The sequence below is a fragment of the Thalassophryne amazonica genome, chromosome 4 (genome assembly GCF_902500255.1).
Source record: "Thalassophryne amazonica chromosome 4, fThaAma1.1, whole genome shotgun sequence".
Taxonomy (NCBI): domain Eukaryota; kingdom Metazoa; phylum Chordata; class Actinopteri; order Batrachoidiformes; family Batrachoididae; genus Thalassophryne; species Thalassophryne amazonica.
In genome coordinates, this window is record NC_047106.1 from 135,287,880 (window position 1) to 135,311,283 (window position 23,404).

At 40.7% G+C, this 23,404-nt stretch overlaps 1 protein-coding gene across 1 annotated transcript in view; it reads left to right on the top strand.

Moving 5' to 3' along the window:
- Positions 1 to 23,404, top strand: part of LOC117508801 (glycerophosphodiester phosphodiesterase domain-containing protein 5-like) — a 63,836-nt gene that overhangs the window by 12,333 nt on the left and 28,099 nt on the right. The window contains exons 2-7 of the mRNA XM_034168632.1: positions 4,542 to 4,687; positions 4,857 to 4,939; positions 7,101 to 7,251; positions 9,971 to 10,189; positions 14,348 to 14,505; positions 22,793 to 22,940. Coding sequence (XP_034024523.1) covers positions 4,542 to 4,687; positions 4,857 to 4,939; positions 7,101 to 7,251; positions 9,971 to 10,189; positions 14,348 to 14,505; positions 22,793 to 22,940 — 905 coding nt within the window. The remainder of the gene's footprint in view (positions 1 to 4,541; positions 4,688 to 4,856; positions 4,940 to 7,100; positions 7,252 to 9,970; positions 10,190 to 14,347; positions 14,506 to 22,792; positions 22,941 to 23,404) is intronic.

The window sequence follows — 23,404 nt, forward strand, 5'->3', positions numbered from 1 at the left end:
CTCCTTTAGCAGTAATGGTACTTGTAATAAGTGTAGCTTATTCGTAGCTTTGGAGGCCAGGCTGGGCGAATTGGAGACTCGGCTCCGCACCGTGGAAAATTCTACAGCTAGCCAGGCCCCTGTAGTCGGTGCGGACCAAGGTAGCTTAGCCGCCGTTAGTTCCCCCCTGGCAGATCCCGAGCAGCCGGGAAAGCAGGCTGACTGGGTGACTGTGAGGAGGAAGCGTAGCCCTAAACAGAAGCCCCGTGTACACCGCCAACCCGTTCACATCTCTAACCGTTTTTCCCCACTCGACGACACACCCGCCGAGGATCAAACTCTGGTTATTGGCGACTCTGTTTTGAGAAATGTGAAGTTAGCGACACCAGCAACCATAGTCAATTGTCTTCCGGGGGCCAGAGCAGGCGACATTGAAGGAAATTTGAAACTGCTGGTTAAGGCTAAGCGTAAATTTGGTAAGATTGTAATTCACGTCGGCAGTAATGACACCCGGTTACGCCAATCGGAGGTCACTAAAATTAACATTAAATCGGTGTGTAACTTTGCAAAAACAATGTCGGACTCTGTAGTTTTCTCTGGGCCCCTCCCCAATCGGACCGGGAGTGACATGTTTAGCCGCATGTTCTCCTTGAATTGCTGGCTGTCTGAGTGGTGTCCAAAAAATGAGGTGGGCTTCATAGATAATTGGCAAAGCTTCTGGGGAAAACCTGGTCTTGTTAGGAGAGACGGCATCCATCCCACTTTGGATGGAGCAGCTCTCATTTCTAGAAATCTTAAAGAAATCTTAAATCCTCCAAACCGTGACTATCCAGGGTTGGGACCAGGAAGCAGAGTTGTAGTCTTACACACCTCTCTGCAGCTTCTCTCCCCCTGCCATCCCCTCATTACCCCATCCCCGTAGAGACGGTGCCTGCTCCCAGACTACCAATAACCAGCAAAAATCTATTTAAGCATAAAAATTCAAAAAGAAAAAATAATATAGCACCTTCAACTGCACCACAGACTAAAACAGTTAAATGTGGTCTATTAAACATTAGGTCTCTCTCTTCTAAGTCCCTGTTGGTAAATGATATAATAATTGATCAACATATTGATTTATTCTGCCTAACAGAAACCTGGTTACAGCAGGATGAATATGTTAGTTTAAATGAGTCAACACCCCCGAGTCACACTAACTGTCAGAATGCTCGTAGCACGGGCCGGGGCGGTGGATTAGCAGCAATCTTCCATTCCAGCTTATTAATTAATCAAAAACCCAGACAGAGCTTTAATTCATTTGAAAGCTTGTCTCTTAGTCTTGTCCATCCAAATTGGAAGTCCCAAAAACCAGTTTTATTTGTTATTATCTATCGTCCACCTGGTCGTTACTGTGAGTTTCTCTGTGAATTTTCAGACCTTTTGTCTGACTTAGTGCTTAGCTCAGATAAGATAATTATAGTGGGCGATTTTAACATCCACACAGATGCTGAGAATGACAGCCTCAACACTGCATTTAATCTATTATTAGACTCTATTGGCTTTGCTCAAAAAGTAAATGAGTCCACCCACCACTTTAATCATATCTTAGATCTTGTTCTGACTTATGGTATGGAAATAGAAGACTTAACAGTATTCCCTGAAAACTCCCTTCTGTCTGATCATTTTTTAATAACATTTACATTTACTCTGATGGACTACCCAGCAGTAGGGAATAAGTTTCATTACACTAGAAGTCTTTCAGAAAGCGCTGTAACTAGGTTTAAGGATATGATTCCTTCTTTATGTTCTCTAATGCCATATAACAACACAGTGCAGAGTAGCTACCTAAACTCTGTAAGGGAGATAGAGTATCTCGTCAATAGTTTTACATCCTCATTGAAGACAGCTTTGGATGCTGTAGCTCCTCTGAAAAAGAGAGCTTTAAATCAGAAGTGTCTGACTCCATGGTATAACTCTCAAACTCGTAGCTTAAAGCAGATAACCCGTAAGTTGGAGAGGAAATGGCGTCTCACTAATTTAGAAGATCTTCACTTAGCCTGGAAAAAGAGTCTGTTGCTCTATAAAAAAGCCCTCCGTAAAGCTAGGACATCTTTCTACTCATCACTAATTGAAGAAAATAAGAACAACCCCAGGTTTCTTTTCAGCACTGTAGCCAGGCTGACAAAGAGTCAGAGCTCTATTGAGCTGAGTATTCCATTAACTTTAACTAGTAATGAGTTCATGACTTTCTTTGCTAACAAAATTTTAACTATTAGAGAAAAAATTACTCATAACCATCCCAAAGACGTATCGTTATCTTTGGCTGCTTTCAGTGATGCCGGTATTTGGTTAGACTCTTTCTCTCCGATTGTTCTGTCTGAGTTATTTTCATTAGTTACTTCATCCAAACCATTAACATGTTTATTAGACCCCATTCCTACCAGGCTGCTCAAGGAAGCCCTACCATTATTTAATGCTTCGATCTTAAATATGATCAATCTATCTTTGTTAGTTGGCTATGTACCACAGGCTTTTAAGGTGGCAGTAATTAAACCATTACTTAAAAAGCCATCACTTGACCCAGCTATCTTAGCTAATTATAGGCCAATCTCCAACCTTCCTTTTCTCTCAAAAATTCTTGAAAGGGTAGTTGTAAAACAGCTAACTGATCATCTGCAGAGGAATGGTCTATTTGAAGAGTTTCAGTCAGGTTTTAGAATTCATCATAGTACAGAAACAGCATTAGTGAAGGTTACAAATGATCTTCTTATGGCCTCGGACAGTGGACTCGTCTCTGTGCTTGTTCTGTTGGACCTCAGTGCTGCTTTTGATACTGTTGACCATAAAATTTTATTACAGAGATTAGAGCATGCCATAGGTATTAAAGGCACTGCGCTGCGGTGGTTTGAATCATATTTGTCTAATAGATTACAACTTGTTCATGTAAATGGGGAATCTTCTTCACAGACTAAAGTTAATTATGGAGTTCCACAAGGTTCTGTGCTAGGACCAATTTTATTCACTTTATACATGCTTCCCTTAGGCAGTATTATTAGACGGTATTGCTTAAATTTTCATTGTTACGCAGATGATACCCAGCTTTATCTATCCATGAAGCCAGATGACACACACCAATTAGCTAAACTGCAGGATTGTCTTACAGACATAAAGACATGGATGACCTCTAATTTCCTGCTTTTAAACTCAGATAAAACTGAAGTTATTGTACTTGGCCCCACAAATCTTAGAAACATGGTGTCTAACCAGATCCTTACTCTGGATGGCATTACCCTGACCTCTAGTAATACTGTGAGAAATCTTGGAGTCATTTTTGATCAGGATATGTCATTCAAAGCGCATATTAAACAAATATGTAGGACTGCTTTTTTGCATTTACGCAATATCTCTAAAATCAGAAAGGTCTTGTCTCAGAGTGATGCTGAAAAACTAATTCATGCATTTATTTCCTCTAGGCTGGACTATTGTAATTCATTATTATCAGGTTGTCCTAAAAGTTCCCTAAAAAGCCTTCAGTTAATTCATAATGCTGCAGCTAGAGTACTGACGGGGACTAGAAGGAGAGAGCATATCTCACCCATATTGGCCTCCCTTCATTGGCTTCCTGTTAATTCTAGAATAGAATTTAAAATTCTTCTTCTTACTTATAAGGTTTTGAATAATCAGGTCCCATCTTATCTTAGGGACCTCGTAGTACCATATCACCCCAATAGAGCGCTTCGCTCTCAGACTGCAGGCTTACTTGTAGTTCCTAGGGTTTGTAAGAGTAGAATGGGAGGCAGAGCCTTCAGCTTTCAGGCTCCTCTCCTGTGGAACCAGCTCCCAATTCAGATCAGGGAGACAGACACCCTCTCTACTTTTAAGATTAGGCTTAAAACTTTCCTTTTTGCTAAAGCTTATAGTTAGGGCTGGATCAGGTGACCCTGAACCATCCCTTAGTTATGCTGCTATAGACGTAGACTGCTGGGGGGTTCCCATGATGCACTGTTTCTTTCTCTTTTTGCTCTGTATGCACCACTCTGCATTTAATCATTAGTGATCGATCTCTGCTCCCCTCCACAGCATGTCTTTTTCCTGGTTCTCTCCCTCAGCCCCAACCAGTCCCAGCAGAAGACTGCCCCTCCGTGAGCCTGGTTCTGCTGGAGGTTTCTTCCTGTTAAAAGGGAGTTTTTCCTTCCCACTGTAGCCAAGTGCTTGCTCACAGGGGGTCGTTTTGACCGTTGGGGTTTTACATAATTATTGTATGGCCTTGCCTTACAATATAAAGCGCCTTGGGGCAACTGTTTGTTGTGATTTGGCGCTATATAAAAAAATTGATTGATTGATTGATTGATGACAAAGTTAGAAGATGCATCCTATTCTTTTTTTTTTTTTTTTTTGCAAAGGAGTTCAAATTTCATGGCCTCCAAACTGACAAAAGGAGTTGGATACACTGCATATACATTTGCACTGAATAATTTCAGCTGAGTGCTATAGATCATCAAGATAGGGTCCTTAGTGTCTACCTCAGTTTTGCTGAACATACATTTGTGTATATTTTAACGTTGTGTTTATCTGTCCTTTAGTCCGCCAGGTGGCCACACTGGGCCTCTATCTGTCTGTGCTGTTCTCTCTATACCTGGTTCCTTTGGGAATGTACTCACCCTGCATTAAGGAGGTGAACACCCTGGGACCTGCCCCAATGCTCATTGGGCACAGAGGAGCACCAATGGTACTGTTTATGTCTTAGTTTTGCCATCATTGATTTCAGTTGTTGTTACAGTCTTCTCAACTGTGAGATTGTTCACTTCTTTGCACCTTCCAAGTGTGTGTTACGATTTTTGAAATTCTCTATTCTGTAAATTCTGTTTCTGTGCGTGCGTGTGTGTGTGTGTGTGTAGCTTGCTCCAGAGAATACTGTGATGTCCTTTGAGAAGGCAATTGAAACGGGAGGACAAGGGCTTGAAACAGATGTCACTATCAGGTAAACACCTTTAAAGTGAAATGCTGGTATTTTTAACTCTAGGCTTTTTTTAAAGATTTTTTAATTAATCTTTTCACTCAAGACAAAAAGGGATTTTAATCCGTAAAAGCGCAGTTAAACTTGTGTTTTGAACGTTTGAAACTTTCAGGAAAACCTTGACCTGCTCACACTTTGCTTAGTGCAGGCTTGACACACCTTAGTCTAATTTTCACGCTGACCACGGAAAGAATAATGTTAAGATATCAAGAGTTGCAGACGAAGTTTACACTAAGTCCTTCCTAAGTGACATGGGCTTTTGACAAGCCTGCTATTCTATGTCAAGGTGGCTAGGAGTTCACCAAGCTCCGGGGGACACAAAAAACATAAAAAAACAAGAGCAATCCCAGATTTCTGACATCCTCCAAGGATTGACGAGGACTCAAAATAACAGATATGTGATTCACATTGTGATCCAGACTTAGACCCTGGATCTGGATTCCACAACACAATGCAATAATTGCAAACTGATCCAGAATAGTCTGACTGATCAAGATGTTGCAATCTGATATTTAATTCACAAGCTGAAACAAATTAGTATCTTCCTGATCTTAGTTTTACATTGCGATGTCGTATCTGTGAAGTCATTTTGACGTAATCCTTAAAAGTCTACAAAGAGGAATCCTGATCCAGAATCTGGATCTGGATCCAGATCACCTCCAAAATTTAACAGAGTCTTCCAAGGTCTAACACCAGTGTGTGGTGACAATTTGGTGAAAATCCGTTAAGTAGTTTTGACGCAATCCTCTAAATACAACAAAGTGAAGCATACAGATTGAAATCCTGAACCAGAATCCGGATCCAGATCACTTCCAAAATTCAGTGGAGTCTTCCATGCCATAATATCTATCTGTGGTGAAAATTTCGTCAAAATCCGTCCAGTAGTTTTGACATAATTGTGCTAACAGACAGACAGACAAATAAATAAATAAACGCCAGTGATTTTATTACATCCTTAGCGGACATAAAAAAAAGAGTTTGGATGAGTGTTGTGCCTGTTTGGAATGACTTATTGCCAACCGCAAACAGACACTGCAGTGTAGATCGGCCATCTGTGATATGAAACAGAGGCAAACTCTACCAGGTGTAAGAGCAACATTACCTGGCATTACTGGCATCGCTGATCCCAATGTCAAACGTTCAGTTTCTAAGGAATATTTGGTCCAAATTTTACCTTGATACACAAAGTCTTTGTCATGATGTTGTGTACACGAAGATTCAGACACTGTGGTCCGTGGTAGCTACAATCAAACGCGACCAACATTGAACTTGTCCAAGGTTTTAGGGAGGTGTTCTTGCATATCAACTTCCGCCCCTTTACACATGTGACACACATGATAGCTTTGTCAAGCTATCACAGATACATAAAGCAGACACACACACACACACACACTGATACACCCACACGCTGAGTCAAGCAGTTCTCTGACCTTGTCTGCCTTTGGTAATGCAGTTAAAAACACAGTCATGACTTCAACCATTCTCTCCCCTTTTTGTCTCTCCTCTTTTCTAGTATTTCTTCCCCAATGTCCTTCTGTCCTCTTCTCTCTTTTATTAATCTGCTCTATGATGTCAGTCTGCTCTAATGTAATGACATCATTCTTTTTCTGATGTCCTTATTGACCTCTATTTTCTGCCTTTCTATTACACTATGTAACACAATTTTTGTTCCTGGCTTCTAAGTGTTATATTTCAACTGCTCGTATGTCTATGGAAAAATGACTACATTCAGCACAAACTTTGATTTTATTTTTTTATTTTTTTACATTCTAGAAAGTTCTAAAAGTTTCTTGAAATTTCTAGATAATTCTGGAAACTTCTAGAAAATTCTGGACAGTTCTAGCAGTTAAAGAATATTCTAGAAGACTACTCAGTAGTAGTGAAGGCGAATCGAGAATATTCTTGAAAACAGACAAATTTCAAAATATCATTGTCCTGATCACAGAAGCAAAGTTTCTGTGGAATAACAGCCATTTTCTATTTATTTAAGGCATAACAGGTTAGGAAAACACAGTGTGTACCCAGGAACAAAACAAAAATAAAAATTTGTTACATAGTGTTATCTGTTCATTCATCTTTGTCTCACTCTTCTAATATCCTGTGTTGTTCTACCCTGTGTTTGTAGTTATGATGGCATTCCCTTTCTCATGCATGACCAAACTCTGAAAAGAACGACTAATGTTGCTGATGTTTTCCCAAACCGAACACACCTCGACGCCGCCATGTTCACCTGGGCTGAGTTACAGCAGCTGAATGCTGGTAGTTGGTTCCTGTCGGTGAGTCGTACTTGCACTCACCCACCCACACACAGGCTCAAACGTGCATGCACCATGCACCTTTTTTTTAATACCTCCTAAACACAGCGTACACTATTATTGCTTAATGAGGACAGTGTAATTAGAAATGCAGTCTTCTAGATAATCGTCTAATACTGGTCTGCTCAGTTTATTTCATGCAATTGTAGCAGATGATTTGAGCATAAACACATACATAAGATGGACTGTCATTTTAGAGTCTTCAAAAGCTGACTCCACAGCAGTGGTTTGCAGCCACGATACATCTGTGAGGGGATTCACACTTCTTTCTTTCTTTATTTTATTTTACTTTTGCATCCTACTATTTTAAATGTTCTAAAGTAGCATGAAAATGGCAGGAAAATAAAAAATCAGTGATTTTGTCAAGCGTTTACAGCAGAGCAGTGGCTTCCTGTTTTTGACCGCTATGTAATCTTTTAGTTCATACTCATGAGGCAACAGCTAACAAATAATATTCCTGCAGCAACTTAAATGGAGCTAATTAGCAGGGGCTGATGCAAATAACCTTAAAACGATGAAGATTCAAGACTGAGTGCACAGGTTAAATGTGGGGAATTTCTTGCTTTCATTTCTTAAAGATTGACAAAACTCAATATGTGGAAGTTCCTTCTAATTCATTAAAATCTGCTCTAAAGTCTGTTTGACAAATTTCATTGCATGTGTGTATATGTGTACAATGACAATAAAGGCTCTATTCTGTTCTATTTTATTCTATTCTATTCAAGTAGACGTTTGAAGCTTCAGATCAACCTCACACCAGAACCCAACTTAAAACCAACCCAATCTAACGCCATTTTCTGATGGCATCATGAAAAGTAAATGAATCTATTAGTTTGTGATACCGTCACGAAAAGCCTCACATTTTCGTGACAGCATCACAAATTCATTTTCATTCATCACAAAATGCTAGTTGACGCGTTGGGGTGGGGGGTGGTCTGTGGGGGTTATGGTTAGTTTTAGTGAAAGGAAAGAAATAGTAAAATAAAAAAAACGTGTCACGAAAATGTTACTCATTTTGTGACAGGAGCACGAAAAAGAAGCTTGAAGCTGAGCTGATTAAAACACATACCTGTTCAACTCCCATTGATTACATGCTTAAGTTTTTGCTTTTTAAAACTGTGGGTATGCATGTAATCTTCACAGTTGGAATATTTGGGCACATTAAGTTCTTATTAACACTTTAAAAAATATATCATCCTATACTTCAGGAAGAGTTTAATATTTGCCACCCAGAAAGAAAATATGCTGTCAGATTTTCCACATCCTTTACATGATGCAGAATTATGTTGCACCTGCTGTGTCCAAGGTTCTAATTATTATGTTTGCAATTATTGTTTACCTTTAACGTACTCCAAAAAACCCTAAATTGATCTCAGAAATCCACTGTGAGAGTCGATTGGACGTCATCCTCCATATTTTGCATTCTGAGAAATATTGGTTTCTCAGAATGCAAAAGATGGAGAATCACACCCTAGTTTTTCGTAGTCAGGTTTAAAACCTCTCAATCACCCTCGTATTTGCACTCAGCAAATAGTTGCTAAGGGTACTATCTCACTGGGCTGTGATTTAGTGGGACAGATATTTGACAAAGATGTTCACTTCTGGCAGAAAGTATGACATTTTGCATACAGAGGTGTCCAAGTGGCTTAACCATTGGGTTGGCTGCCATATTGAATTCCAATATGGCTGCTATGTTGAACCATTGATAGTCACTATCTTGGGAGACAGGTTACTGAATTTTGGTACACAGGGGTATTTTGATATGCTGAATTAATAATATAGTTATTAATATATAATAATGAATATATTAATTCTAATACATTAGTTATTAATTCATAATACAGTTAATTTAATTCTATTCTACATTTCGCCCACCACCAGATACCATGAGTACTGAAAAATAAAGAACATAAGTTAAGAAATTATTGGAAAGAATAGTGTGAGGCCTGTTGTTATCCAAAGCTTCTATTGCCTTCAAAAATATATTGTAGCCAGTCTTAAGTGTAAAATATCTGCCTAATTTACCTGTAAGTGCACTCAATGATATTCTGTGCCATCAGAATACTGCTGCATATAATTTGGATTTCATCAAAATCAACAGATTAAATCTTGTTTCACATTGTTAGCATGTTTACCCACGACTTCTGCTTCAGTTCATTTGAAGTGGTCTCCCAGGAGAGCCTGCATTTTACCTGGATTAGTGGCCCAACATTCCAACCACTGAGCTATCCTGACTCCTACTGACAAACTGTCCTAATGACATTCAAAGATGATGAGGTGTCAAAGATTGTATGCAGTCCAATGAACCAGTAATGTTAGCGGCCATCTTTAATTCTCATTTTACTTCTGGATCCCTTGGGTAAAGTACTTGGATCCGGCAAAACCTGAAATCAGCATACTTCAGAGATTCTGTATGCAAATCTACATACTTTCTGCCAGATGTGAACATCTCTGGCAACGTTTGTTACATATCTGCCTCACTAATTGTTGGAGAGTAGTTGGAGACACCCAAATCTTTTTATTGCCCCAATCATCTTTAAAAAACATGAACATGATCCAGATTATTAGTATTGTAAAAAAACATGCAAACGTGGCAAGGATATCTGTAAAACAGAGATGTTTCTGTGAAGTTTCATATCGATTTGCGTAATTTTGTCCACATTACTGCTCTCCGGCACAGAGAGATCCATTTGGTACAGTGTCGTCCCTGTCTGAGGCGGACTCCTCCAAGGCCCAGAACCAGTCTGTTCCCTCTCTGGCCCAATTTCTGGAAGTGGCAGCACATAGTGGCAAACTGGTGCTGTTTGATTTGCGAAGACCACCATTCGGACACCCCTACAGGCAGTCATACATCACCACAACCCTGCAAGTGGTGCAGGCCCACATCAACTCATCCCAGGTAACAAGGGAACAGCTTTGTGGTTTACAGAAGAACTTTACAGTACAAATGTACAACTGAATTATTTTATGTATTTGTGATGAATTTCACATACAGCACAACTTTTTAGTTTTAAATATACGAGGGCTGTCAATAAAGTATAGGTCCTTTTTATTTTTTTCAAAAACTATATGGATTTCATTCATATGTTTTTACGTCTGACATGCTTGAACCCTCGTGCGCATGCGTGAGTTTTTCCACGCCTGTCGGTGACGTCATTCGCCTGTGAGCACTCCTTGTGGGAGGAGTCGTCCAGCCCCTCGTCGGAATTCCTTTGTCTGAGAAGTTGCTGAGAGACTGGCGCTTTGTTTGATCAAAATTTTTTCTAAACCTGTGAGACACATCGAAGTGGACACGGTTTGAAAAATTAAGCTGGTTTTCGGTGAAAATTTTAACGGCTGATGAGAGATTTTGACGTGATACTGTCGCTTTAAGGACTTCCCACGGAGCGAGACGTCGTGCAGCACTCCCAGGCGCCGTCGTCAGCCTGTTTCAAGCTGAAAACCTCCACATTTCAGGCTCTATTGATCCAGAAAGTCGTGAGAGAACAGAGAAGTTTCAGAAGAAGTCGGTTTCAGCATTTTATCCGGATATTCCACTGTTAAAGGAGATTTTTTTAATGAAAGACGTGCGGACGGGACGCAGCTGGCGCGGTGCGGCAGCACAGGAAAAACACCTCCGTGTTGATAACCATTTGTAAAATCCAGGCGGCTTTTGATGGCTTTCAGTGGAGTGCGTATATAAGAAATTGTTTAACAGCTGGACATGTTCCAACTTGTCCTTAAGGCTTCCAACGGAGGTGTTTTTCCTGTGGCGGAGCGTCGCGGCGGCTGCGAGCCAGCGCTGCAATCCGCCCGCACGTTTTTCATTAAAAAAATCTCCTTTAACAGTGGAATATCCGGATAAAATGCTGAAACTGACTTCTTCTGAAACTTCTCTGTTCTCTCACGACATCCTGGATCAATAGAGCCTGAAATGTGGAGGTTTTCAGCTTGAAACAGGCTGACGAAGGTGCCTGGGACCGCTGCGCGACGTCCCGCACCATGGGAAGTCCTTAAAGCGACAGTATCACCTCAAAATCTCTCATCAGCCGTTAAAATTTTCACCGAAAACCAGCTTAATTTTTCGAACCGTGTCCACTTCGATGTGCCTCACAGGTTTAGAAAAAAATTTTGATCAAACAAAGCGCCAGTCTCTCAGCAACTTCTCAGACAAAGGAATTCCGACGAGGGGCTGGACGACTCCTCCCACAAGGAGTGCTCACAGGCGAATGATGTCACCGACAGGCGTGGAAAAACTCACGCATGCGCACGAGGGTTCAAGCATGTCTGACGTAAAAACATATGAAAGAAATCCATATAGTTTTTGAAAAAATAAAAAGGACCTATACTTTATTGACAGACCTCGTATCAGTTCAACACAACATAAGAGTGATTACAAATGTTAGAAGTGTCCAACTCCATTTTCTTGATTATAAGACTCGACAAGACACTGAAACACGAATACACAGTTCTGTGATGAGCATCCCACCCCGCCGCTAATTTGTACTGTGCCATTCATTTGTCTTAATGTTGGTTTGACCAATTTGGGAGATAAATTCAGAGATATTCATTAAAGCATGCATTTTGTGTTGTGGTACTATATTTGACAATAAAGACAATCAGCTGTGTCACTGATCCACATTACCACGAGATTTGGGTAAATTGAACATTGGGAGTTTTTTTTTTAATACATTTTTTTGGCTGATTGTTGAGGATAGAGATTTAAAAAGTGGCCAGCTGATACTTAAATAAACAGTATGGCTGTTGTGAGATAAATTACAGTAATTAATACTCATGTTCAGTAAAGTGGGAACTTCTTAGATGGTTATGGTAAAACCCAGTCATGCTCAAATGCAGTCTTGTCTGAGAGTTCAATTTTCATGAAAATGTGATACATTTTGTTCAAATTATCATATAGTAGAAGGATCGATACTCTGTTCAGTAAAGTGAATGGTGCTTTTTGTGTTCAAGACCATTATTGAGTTAGTGAAATGCATTCCTAAACAGCTCAAGGGGAATGACTTTGGATCACATTTATATGTGTTTGATACAATAGCACAACACTGGGTGAGCTAGCAACAAGGTTTCCACCATGCAAGTTACAGATGCAATCAGACCTTTAAATTGCTTTTGTCCTTGCAGGCCCGAATCCAGACCGGTTTGGACCGATGCAGTTGCATCAGACAGATTTTTTTACACATCGTTTGTCATCGTTAAAAAAAAAAAAATCTCGAATCATCCCGAATAGTGCTAAATGTGTCCCCGCGGTGAACACAGCTTTTGATTTGATCCCACAATGCACCACGCAGGTGTACACAGGAAAATTCAAACCGGATCAAACAAACAGCGTCAGTCCAATTGAGTCGATGATCATGGCATCCAGGAAAAAAGTTGTGCAAGGAAAATTTGGCGCTTATTTCCGTAAGAAACAGTGAGTGGTTTATAAATAGTTTTCAGAGAATAGTGTGTTTGAAAGGCAGTGGTTTTCCGACCATACATGTCAACCGATACGGATTGTTATACAGATTTTTCTGAGTCATACGGACGTACAAATAAAGTCTTACGGATATTCAGGGTTTGGTATGCAGCGGGTCTGTAATCAAGCGTTTCTGCAGCACGACTCCACTTTGAAGCGTGAACCATTGAAGCAATGCTTCGATCCACTAGCTCATTGGTTCTTTGATTTGCTGCTCTTCAGAAACCGCAAGTCCGCTTCTTAACCCCTCTCAAAGCCATTAAAATACCATGAGTGACTTTTGTGTGAATTAAAGTCACTAACTGGGACTCTTGTCTTGTTGCAGTCAAGAAATGAAACTCGTCCTCCGTTCCGTTGGCACAGCTCCAAACGCTGCGAGGCTCTCTGCAGAGACAGTCATTTGCCGCTTTAAATAAAATGACACCTCTTACAAACGTTGTAATACAGACAAGAAACTACAATCGACTAAAACATTTTTTTCCTCCAAAAATGAGACGTGCTGTATAAAAACTACAGATTTTGTTTATTCCTATTTTTGACCAGAGATCAAGGGTCCACCGTGTCAATTTTTGTTATACTGTTGTTTTTTTTAGAACATTATATTTATACAAATAAGAAGTGTTCACTATGGTCCATGAAGTATAATAAATATATTAAAAGAAGTGTGACAGTGTATGTTGCACGCGAATAACAGAATGAAGATTATTGAATAACAAGACGCGTACGATTTTTATTTTATCAATGGGCAAAAATGCATCTGTCAGATTTCCACTCTGGATCCAGCCCTGCCTTGATAAATCACATTGTATGTGCAAACATCTCCTGTTTGCATGTTGAACACCCAGAATCTTGCGCACTCGGGTAAACACACACCAACTTGCATATTCATGAAGGCAAATGTGATAAATGGACAATACTGGATCCCAGGAAGACTAGCTGACGTTTTGGTGTCAACTAATGGGGATCCTTTTAAATAAACAATAAACAAATAAACAAAATAAATGTTCTATTTTGCACATTGCAAAATGCAATTTTCAGTGTACACTGTTAAGTAAATTAGCATGCACATAATTTTTGTAGGAGCTATATTGTTTACACACATTTTTACGCACGCAAACATTTATTAATTCGGACTCTAACATCTCTGTTCCATTGTGGCTACAAGTACAATCGAAATATGTCCGATGTTAAACTTGTCTGAGTCTCTGAAACCTTGTGTATACAATAATTTGAAAAAGTCTTCATATGTCAAGATGAAACTTGGTACACAAGATCAACTCACTAAGACCTCAAGCAAATTGGATATCAGGCACATTTTGATACCCAGTGGCCACTGTGGGCAGAGTCTCTGTAACGTTGTGTACACTGTATCTTGACAAAGACATCATGCATCAAGGTTACACATGGTGCAAAGGTCACCTCACTGAGACCTTGAAAATGTTTGTGTGTTTTGTTTGTAGCCACCAGGTGATTGAGTTTAGAACACACGGATGGATCCATGGATCATAATGAAATGTGCTTCTGTAGATTATATGTTGCTAAGACCTTGTACAGTTATCCAGAGAGGTACTCTTGGATGAATTGTGTGTATATATAATGTAGGTGCTGTGGCTGCCATCTGAGGACAGGGACTTGGTCCAAGCTGTGGACACAGAGCTACAGCAGACATCTGGAGAAAAAGCTTCCATTCAGGAGCTGACAGACAGCCACATCATCAGACTAAATCTGCACTACAGTACCATGTCCCAGCAACAGATCAGGTATATAAACTAAAGATTTTATGGATGTGGGTGTATGCAGTAATTTTAAGCAAATGCTGTTGTGTGGCTGTGATCTTGAACGGTAAAAGCGTGCTACCAAAATCCAGTAGGGGCTGAGCAGCACCTTGTGCATCTTGATTATGTCCTTCGAATGTGAACGCAGAATAGGGAAACATTAAAACAATATTTTCCATGTGAACAACGTTTGTGTCTCTGAGGGGAATGAGTTTAGTCCAGTATACATGAGATTTCCCCAAACAAAGAAGTCAAACAGACAAAAATTATTACATGAAAATAAGTTATGGTTTGATTTTAGTTTCTGTTTATTTGAGTCATCCATGATGGATGACTCTGCTGTATTGTCCACTCGGCTACTTTGACCAGTTGTATGAAACTGATCCCCCTACCAGGATGCTGGATATCTCCGGTGCTAGGTTTGTGGTCACTAGGAATGTTACAGATCACAAAAGCCATGGTTCAGTATCGGATTGGAATATTTTTTGGATCAGGAAAAACTCAACAAACAAATACTACTTTGCTTCCCATTTTTAAAAAAGAACTTAATGGGCAAAGAAAAGAAGAAACATTTGCCTGTGGCCATGAGTGAAAATAAGATGTCTAATATATATTAAATCTTTCAAAATACAAATATTTCATTGTTATTTTAAACTGAAATATGAACAGTAAATAATGTATAAAATTAGCTTTTGTCAAAATCATGCAAAGGAAAAATAAATAAAATGAAATGGAGAAAAGCTGATGTAAGTTTAAAACTTCAAACTCTTTTTCCAAAAGCCCTGGTGGGGGGGCATGAAGCTCCTGGTTTTTTTGGTAAAATTAGACTCATTTGAGCCTTATTTTGGCACCCCAGTAGACACTTGAACAAAGTCAGGAATATTTGTTATTTTCCAGAGCTATGGCGTTTCAGCCAGCTCAGCTGTGCACACTCGATTCAGTGGGCTCAAACAAAATCAGTCAAACGTAATCCTGGTTTCCAAGTCAATATGGTTCAAATTGTATTACATTATTTTTAAATGTTACAAGTTGTAAGTCAGTAATACTAATACTAATAATAATAACAATAATTTATAGTATTAAATATCTATTTTTTTCAAAGTAATATTAAGTAATATAAAGGTTAATATTATGTTCAAAAAATTTATTTAAAATGCAGGCATGAGAATTTTCCGTGGATCCGTGGCTTTCAGAGATTTTCTGGGTTTCTAGGCCATTTCTGAGATCAGTGTAAATCTGTTGAGAAAAATTTTGGGTGGGTGGTGCAACGCGGTTCATCTGTGCGAGTTAAATCTTTCCTCATATGCATGGGAACCATAATAGCGCTGCCGAGACTGCAAGCTGAAATGCGCAACGTCATTGGTTTACTTTTTATACAACAGTGGAGCTTTAGCCAATCAGAATCTCTGTAATATCGAAAGTCACTGAAAGTACCTGGACATGGACATTTTGAATTTCTGCAAGTTTGATCTGTCGAGTTGCGTCTTTAACATCAAGAGAGAGGACGAAGACCGCGTTAAAGACAATGATAGTGGTGTAAAAAAAAGGTTTAAGTGGACATGTTTGGAGCGGGAGGTGGACGTGGACAAAGGCAAGACTGTGAATTTGTCCACAAGGTTGAGCTCCCTGGTAAAGCCCTCTACATGATATGTTTGGATTTCATCAACAAAACCTTGGAAGAACACTGCAAGACAAAGAAACGTCATCAAATTAATATTAAATGGACTAATCTGCCTGGGTCCAGAGTGCGGAAGAAGTACAGTGAGCCCCAAAAACCACACAGCTCTTGTACTGAAGAGCAATGAAACATCCAGTGCTCAGGTGCGTGTCCAATAATTCTATTCATGCAATTAAAATGTGTTTACAATCACTGAAATTTTTAACTGTGGTGCAGTTACTGTGCACGTGCTGAAGTGACATTCAGTGCAGCAAAACCAGTGTTTTGTATACAGATTTTTGTCCAAATTTGTTTCCATGTTCTGTTTATTTCATCATATAAAACCCCGAACTTAAAAAATATATATGTATTTTATAGCTTTATTTTGCCACGAGATACGCTTTTTCTGAAAATGTGACCCAGTGCAGAAAACCAACGGATCCTTCTTCTTTTGTGGCATATAAGGCCAAACAGCATGCTTATTGTTGAATTGCTGCCACCTGCTGCATCAGTCTGTTATAGCAGTACTAAATACTCTCAAAGGGTTCAGTGTCTTTCAAGTATTTAAAAAGCCAACACTTCCCCCTCTCACTTGACCTGATGGCTAAAACACTAACTACAGAAACTTCTTTCAGGTTTTACAATTGATTTCCTTCAGATAAACCATTCAAAAATGACAAAATCTATTTTTGTCATTTTTGTCAATCATCATGAAATTGTCCTGCATCAATTTTATTTTTATTTTGATGAATTCATAGACTGTGGTAGAACAGGTGCACAGGATGTGTGCTTTTTAATGATACTATGCTGTATGTGCCTGTGGGGTTTTCCTGACATAAGTAGTTGGGCTGCAAACTCACATGGTGTGATTTAGGGATTTATTATGGGGCAATAATTTGTAAGCATACATTTCACATGTAAGTATTATTAAAGTCACTTTTATACCACAAATGTTGTTTTGATAGGTTTTAATATCTAAATGATTTACACATACTTGCATGAAGTTTCAGTATATTTCAGAGCTCATTGCAGGTTAAGGAAACACATTTAAAGAATAGTTTTGGCATGTTCAGTGATATCTGTCCAATGCTATTCACCTTATTCAGAACCGTCCACTTTTACAGAGGCATTTCCATTTTGTCTTAGGACTTCCGCTGAGCTGTGTTTTCATTATAGAACGATGGAAGTCATTCCATGGATACAAACAAAAACCTTTTTGAAAAGCTCAAAGGGAACAACTCTGGCTCACCCACGGGTCATAACAGAGTGGGGAGATGACATGAAAAGTGGCCCTCGATTATTTTTAACTACTTTGTGTTGTCACTTGGAGTGGACGGTTTGGCTATGAGGAACTGCAGCGCGAAGGTCGTATACAAGCACAGTCAAGTGAAAATACTACTCGATAAGTAGTACCGTCGTAATGCCAAGATTACGTAACGTTAATATACGTATGGTGTTATTTCATGCAGTGTTTGGTTGTATCAAATGCCAGAAAATTTGTAAATTAGATAGCAGCTAATGCTACAAACACAGCTTACCCGTTTGTCTCACTAGCATCCACCATTTCTTCTTCAACGGAGCATTATAGTCCAGCCATTTCTCTGGGTAAAGATCCAGTGGTGTGGGTTTTTCTCCATAAAATGAAAAGAACAGACATAGGGATGTTTCATCACTTTGACAAAGATGACTTTCTGAACATCTCTTTCAAACCAAACATCTTGTGTCCTTTTTGCTTTAAATATAGGAGCATTGAGTCCTGGCCTGTATGGTTTCTCTGATGTAGAGCTTATTGGATTCTTTACTGGACTGACCCACAACAGCTCATTTTTGTGGGTGTGTGGTGTGCTGTCTTTGGAGTGAACCGCTTTCTGTCTGGTGGTGTTGCTGGGTTGGAATGTTGTATTTGCTGAAAATCCTGCTTATTTTCACAGAAATTCTAGCTCTATACGGAATTATAAAGTTATTCCTTTTGTTCTTCTTTTCTTCATCACCCACAGTGTTGGTATTCCTTCTCACACTTGTTGTTTTCACAAAGTTACAGTTAGAATATCCACAATGTCCTCCTTCAGGTGCTGGTGTTCCCTTTCTTGGCCCTGGGCACTTGTTGGAATGTTATCAGCCTGGTGTTGCTGAGTTCTGATAACTCCCAGCTTATGTTCCACTGGGTTGTGGGAATCAGAAAGAAAGTGCTTGTCTGTGTGTGGGGGGGGGGGTGGAATTCCTGTAGACCTCAGTGTGAAAGCTCCTGTCTTAAGAAAAGGCTGTTATTCTTCTCACCCTCCTGTGAAATTGATGTTGCTATCCACAGAGTTGATGTGTTCAGTGAAAACTTGCATTTGCTGTGTTTTGATTTTGACCTGTGTGTCTTCCACATATCTGAACCAATGGCTTTGTATTGTTCCTCTGAAGGAGCAGAGGACCTTGGTTTCCACCTCTTCCATATAGTAGTTGGCCTCAATGGGAGGTAGTGGTGAGCCCACGGCGCATCCATGCTTCTGTCTGAACACCCCCCCCCCATTATACCAGAAATAGGTGGTGTTCAGACAGAGGTCCAGGAATTGCCAAATCTGGTCTGGGTTGAGGTTGTTGTACCATAGTAGCTGTCGTCTTACTGTTTCCTCTGTTTCCACAGTTGGGATGCATGTGAATATGGACGTCACATTGTAGGACGCCATGGTTTTATCCAGGTTCATGCTCAGGCCTCTAACATTGTTCACAAAATCCATCCATTATGGATGTGATGGAGAGTGTTGCCTATGAGTGGTCCTAAAGTGGTGGCTACATGTATAGCTATGTCTTGAGTTGGTGCTACTATCAGTGGATTTGAGTTGAGCTCCTTCATGGATCTTTAACTGTTCATACATGCAGGGAATGGCCTCTCCAGGATGCAGACAGTAATAATGGTGGTTGATGGCTTTCAATCGTTGCAGATGTTATAGACATTCCATAGCCTTCTTGTGGTGTGTTGGAGTCCTGCTTTAGTGTTTCATAAATATTGGAATCACTGTTTAATGACCACGGTGCATCTCCCTTTAGTGGCTGGTAGATATGATGATGTTGCTGTATTTGCTCACACCCCCATCACATCTAGCTCGAATGAGGCCGAATGACCATTCGAATCCCACTTGGCAAGTGTCGAGGTGCATGTCGAGGTCCAAATGTTGAAATCCCCATCACTAAAATTTGACCGCCATTCAGCCAAAGTCACAGAACAGTTGAACACCTCGGACAGCTATCTGAGTGCACTCCAAACAGTCGGGTGCATTCGCACAGCCAGGTCAAATGTAGAGCACCTGCTCTCTACTGACGCGGTGTGTTCGAAGAGGGGAAAACTCGCACAACGGTCGAAGTGCAGTCTGATCGCAGCCAGACTGTGTTCTAAATGTGTTGATGGCATCAAAACAGCATTCAAAACAGTCTGATCGTGAACGAGGGAAATTTGCCATGGTCAGGCACGGAAAATCCTGCTGGCATGTCCCGATTGTGGCACAGATGAGCCGTATGTGCACCTCCGCTGGATCCCTTTCGGGGAACACAATCAAAATATTGTTATATGCTATATCTGTGGCTCGCATTCATCTTCTGTACCGTATGTGAACATTGCGCAATCAAACCGAAAGCACAGTGTGTCACTGCAGGTTAGTGCGTCTCAAAGGCGCAGCGCACATGCGTGAAACGCTGTGTGGTCAGCTCATCGACATAATATCCTGGAGAGAGGAAAGGCGTGGGACTCTCATCTGAATGAACCGCTATCCATCCACCTGACCTCTCTGCGGGTCCTGTGTTAGGCTCCCTCATCTGATCACATGCTGCGTGTGGATGAGCCCCCCTGGACAGTGTGGGTAAAAGAGAGAGAGTGAGAGAGAGGGCCTGCGTGCAACAAGGGGCTGTAGGGCGTGATGCGTTAACCAATCAATCAATTTTTTTATATAGCGCCAAATCACAACAAACAGTTGCCCCAAGGCGCTTTATATTGTAAGGCAAGGCCATACAATAATTATGTAAAACCCCAACGGTCAAAACGACCCCCTGTGAGCAAGCACTTGGCTACAGTGGGAAGGAAAAACTCCCTTTTAACAGGAAGAAACCTCCAGCAGAACCAGGCTCAGGGAGGGGCAGTCTTCTGCTGGGACTGGTTGGGGCTGAGGGAGAGAACCAGGAAAAAGACACGCTGTGGAGGGGAGCAGAGATCGATCACTAATGATTAAATGCAGAGTGGTGCATACAGAGCAAAAAGAGAAAGAAACAGTGCATCATGGGAACCCCCCAGCAGTCTACGTCTATAGCAGCAGACCTGTCAGGACCTGCCTTCCCGCTCCTCTGCTGTCCATATTTTATCCAGTATATGGACTGATGTATGTCGTACAGGGTCCCCTGATCATGGGTTTACTGCAATGCACCTTGGACTGGTGGCTGTTAACTGTAGTAACGGCTGTGGGTGTGCACGTCAGTGATCAGATGTTCGTAATAATCTGATCACACGCATCACATACACTACAGTGATGCGATAGTTAGGGGACCCTGGTTTACATATAATCAGTCCATGGGTTTGATGTCATTTGAAACCCAGCAGTGAAACATGACAGGTCTTCAAAAGAGTGGAGCACAGCGCACACTCTGCCCCCTCGAATGTCCGCGAATCAGTCATGGCGGCTTTGGCCCACGTTCTGGGTATTCCCACGGCACACGTACACGGCTGGCCGAATATTTGTCCCTCCCGACTACATCACGAATTTTAGCTTTTTTGGCTGTTCCAGCTGATTCTGCTTCATTCATTCATGGTAAGTGTGACAGGGCCCTCAGGGACGGGCTTTCCTTTTCCTAAGAGTGATGTGGAAGAGGGTGCCATGGCATTGGAAAGTGCTGCTGTGACCTTGAGTCTGACCTGCTCTACCACTGTTTCAGTGAGGGAATTCTTCTTTATGGCTGATTCTGTTGCAATGAGGTGATATAAATGAAGTTGTTGTGGCGTAACTGTCAGAATTCTTGGCACTTACAGCTTCTTGACATTTGTGAATATGTTGGAGGTAGACTGTGCTGCCAGCCAGTCTTTGCAGATTGTTGGAAGAGAGAATGTCACTTAGGTAATTTCGATAAAAAAAGCAGTTATATTTAAGAAAAAAAAGAACATCCAATAAATATCAATGTCTTTATTCAGGAAATGGGCTGGCATTAAACATGAATATGTAGGACTGCTTTTTTGCATTTACGCAATATCTCTAAAATTAGAAAGGTCTTGTCTCAGAGTGATGCTGAAAAACTAATTCATGCATTTATTTCCTCTAGGCTGGACTATTGTAATTCATTATTATCAGGTTGTCCTAAAAGTTCCCTGAAAAGCCTTCAGTTAATTCAAAATGCTGCAGTTAGAGTACTAACGGGGACTAGAAGGAGAGAGCATATCTCACCCATATTGGCCTCTCTTCATTGTCTTCCTGTTAATTCTAGAATAGAATTTAAAATTTGTGTTCTTATAAGGTTTTGAATAATCAGGTCCCATCTTATCTTAGGGACCTCATAGTACCATATCACCCCAATAGAGCACTTCGCTCTCAGATTGCAGGCTTACTTGTAGTTCCTAGGGTTTGTAAGAGTAGAATGGGAGGCAGAGCCTTCAGCTTTCAGGGTCCTCTCCTGTGGAACAAGCTCCCAATTCGGATCAGGGAGACAGACACCCTCTCTACTTTTAAGATTAGGCTTAAAACTTTCCTTTTTGCTAAAGCTTATAGTTAGGGCTGGATCAGGTGACCCTGAGCCATCCCTTAGTTATGCTGCTATAGACTTAGACTGCTGGGGGTTTCCCATGATGCACTGTTTCTTTCTCTTTTTGCTCTGTATGCACCACTCTGCATTTAATCATTAGTGATTGATCTCTGCTCCCCTCCACAGCATGTCTTTTTCTTGGTTCTCTCCCTCAGCCCCAACCAGTCCCAGCAGAAGACTGCCCCTCCCTGAGCCTGGTTCTGCTGGAGGTTTCTTCCTGTTAAAAGGGAGTTTTTCCTTCCCACTGTCGCCAAGTGCTTGCTCACAGAGGGTCGTTTTGACCGTTGGGGTTTTTACGTAATTATTGTATGGCCTTGCCTTACAATATAAAGCGCCTTGGGGCAACTGTTTGTTGTGATTTGGCTCTATATAAATAAAATTGATGAAATTGATGATGAATAAGTGTGATGTATATCCAGTTAAAGTGTCATTTTCACTGAACTCTGCTGTCATTAAACGTTTTCTACATTATTTTTCTTTCACACTCCAGTATTCTTGCTGTTTTCCTTCTGTTCTGCTGCTATTGTCGAACAGTACTATTAACTAAGTGAATTCAATACTGCAATCGCTCCTGTTTCTTCACTTCTTATTCATCTTAGCATCACTCCTTCCACTTCCACCATGTGTAATTTCTCCTCTACCATCCAACTTCTTTTTTCCAAATGCCTTTCTGCTTTTCCCTTGTTCACACTTTTTGCATTTTATGCCCGTTTATCCTCTCTCACTCTCTCTTGTCTTCATTTCCCTTTTCTTTCTCTTACCCTCTGCAATCTTCATCTGTCTTTTTCTTGTTTTAAATTTCCTGCTCTCTCTAACTCTCATCATCCTTCCTCTCACTCTGTCTGTGTGCAGTAAGTACAGCTCGGTGAACATCAGTACTAACCTGTACGTCATCAGTCAGCCGTGGCTCTACACTCTGGCCTGGTGCGCTGGAGCTCAGTCCATCACCACCAACTCCGTCCACATCCTGTCCCACATTGACAAGCCCCTGTTCCTCATGGTGAGCTCTTTCACCCTCCCAGTACTCTTCACTTCAGCAAAACGTAAGACACATCCAGTGAGACTTCGTTACCAATGTCTGGAAGAGAATTCGCTTTGGATTAAATTCTGTTTCATTATTTGAAAATGGCTAATGTATCATGATTATACATTACGAGATGATATGTACCTTGACAACCACTTACTTATTAAGATGTTTCATCAAGCTTTAGTCCAATACTTGCAAGAAGGGAGGAGGACACAGGAGCAGCACCAAATGTTGTGGTCCACTTTGACTTGATCCAGAGACAAACTTATTTTAAATTTAATTTAATCTTTATTTAACCAGGTTAGTCCCATTGAAATCAAGACCTCTCTTGCAAGGGAGACCTGGACAATTATAAAGTTTCCAGTTCACCCAATCTGCATGTCTTTAAATGTGGTAGGAAACTGGAGCACCCGGAGGAAACCCATGCAAACGGGGAG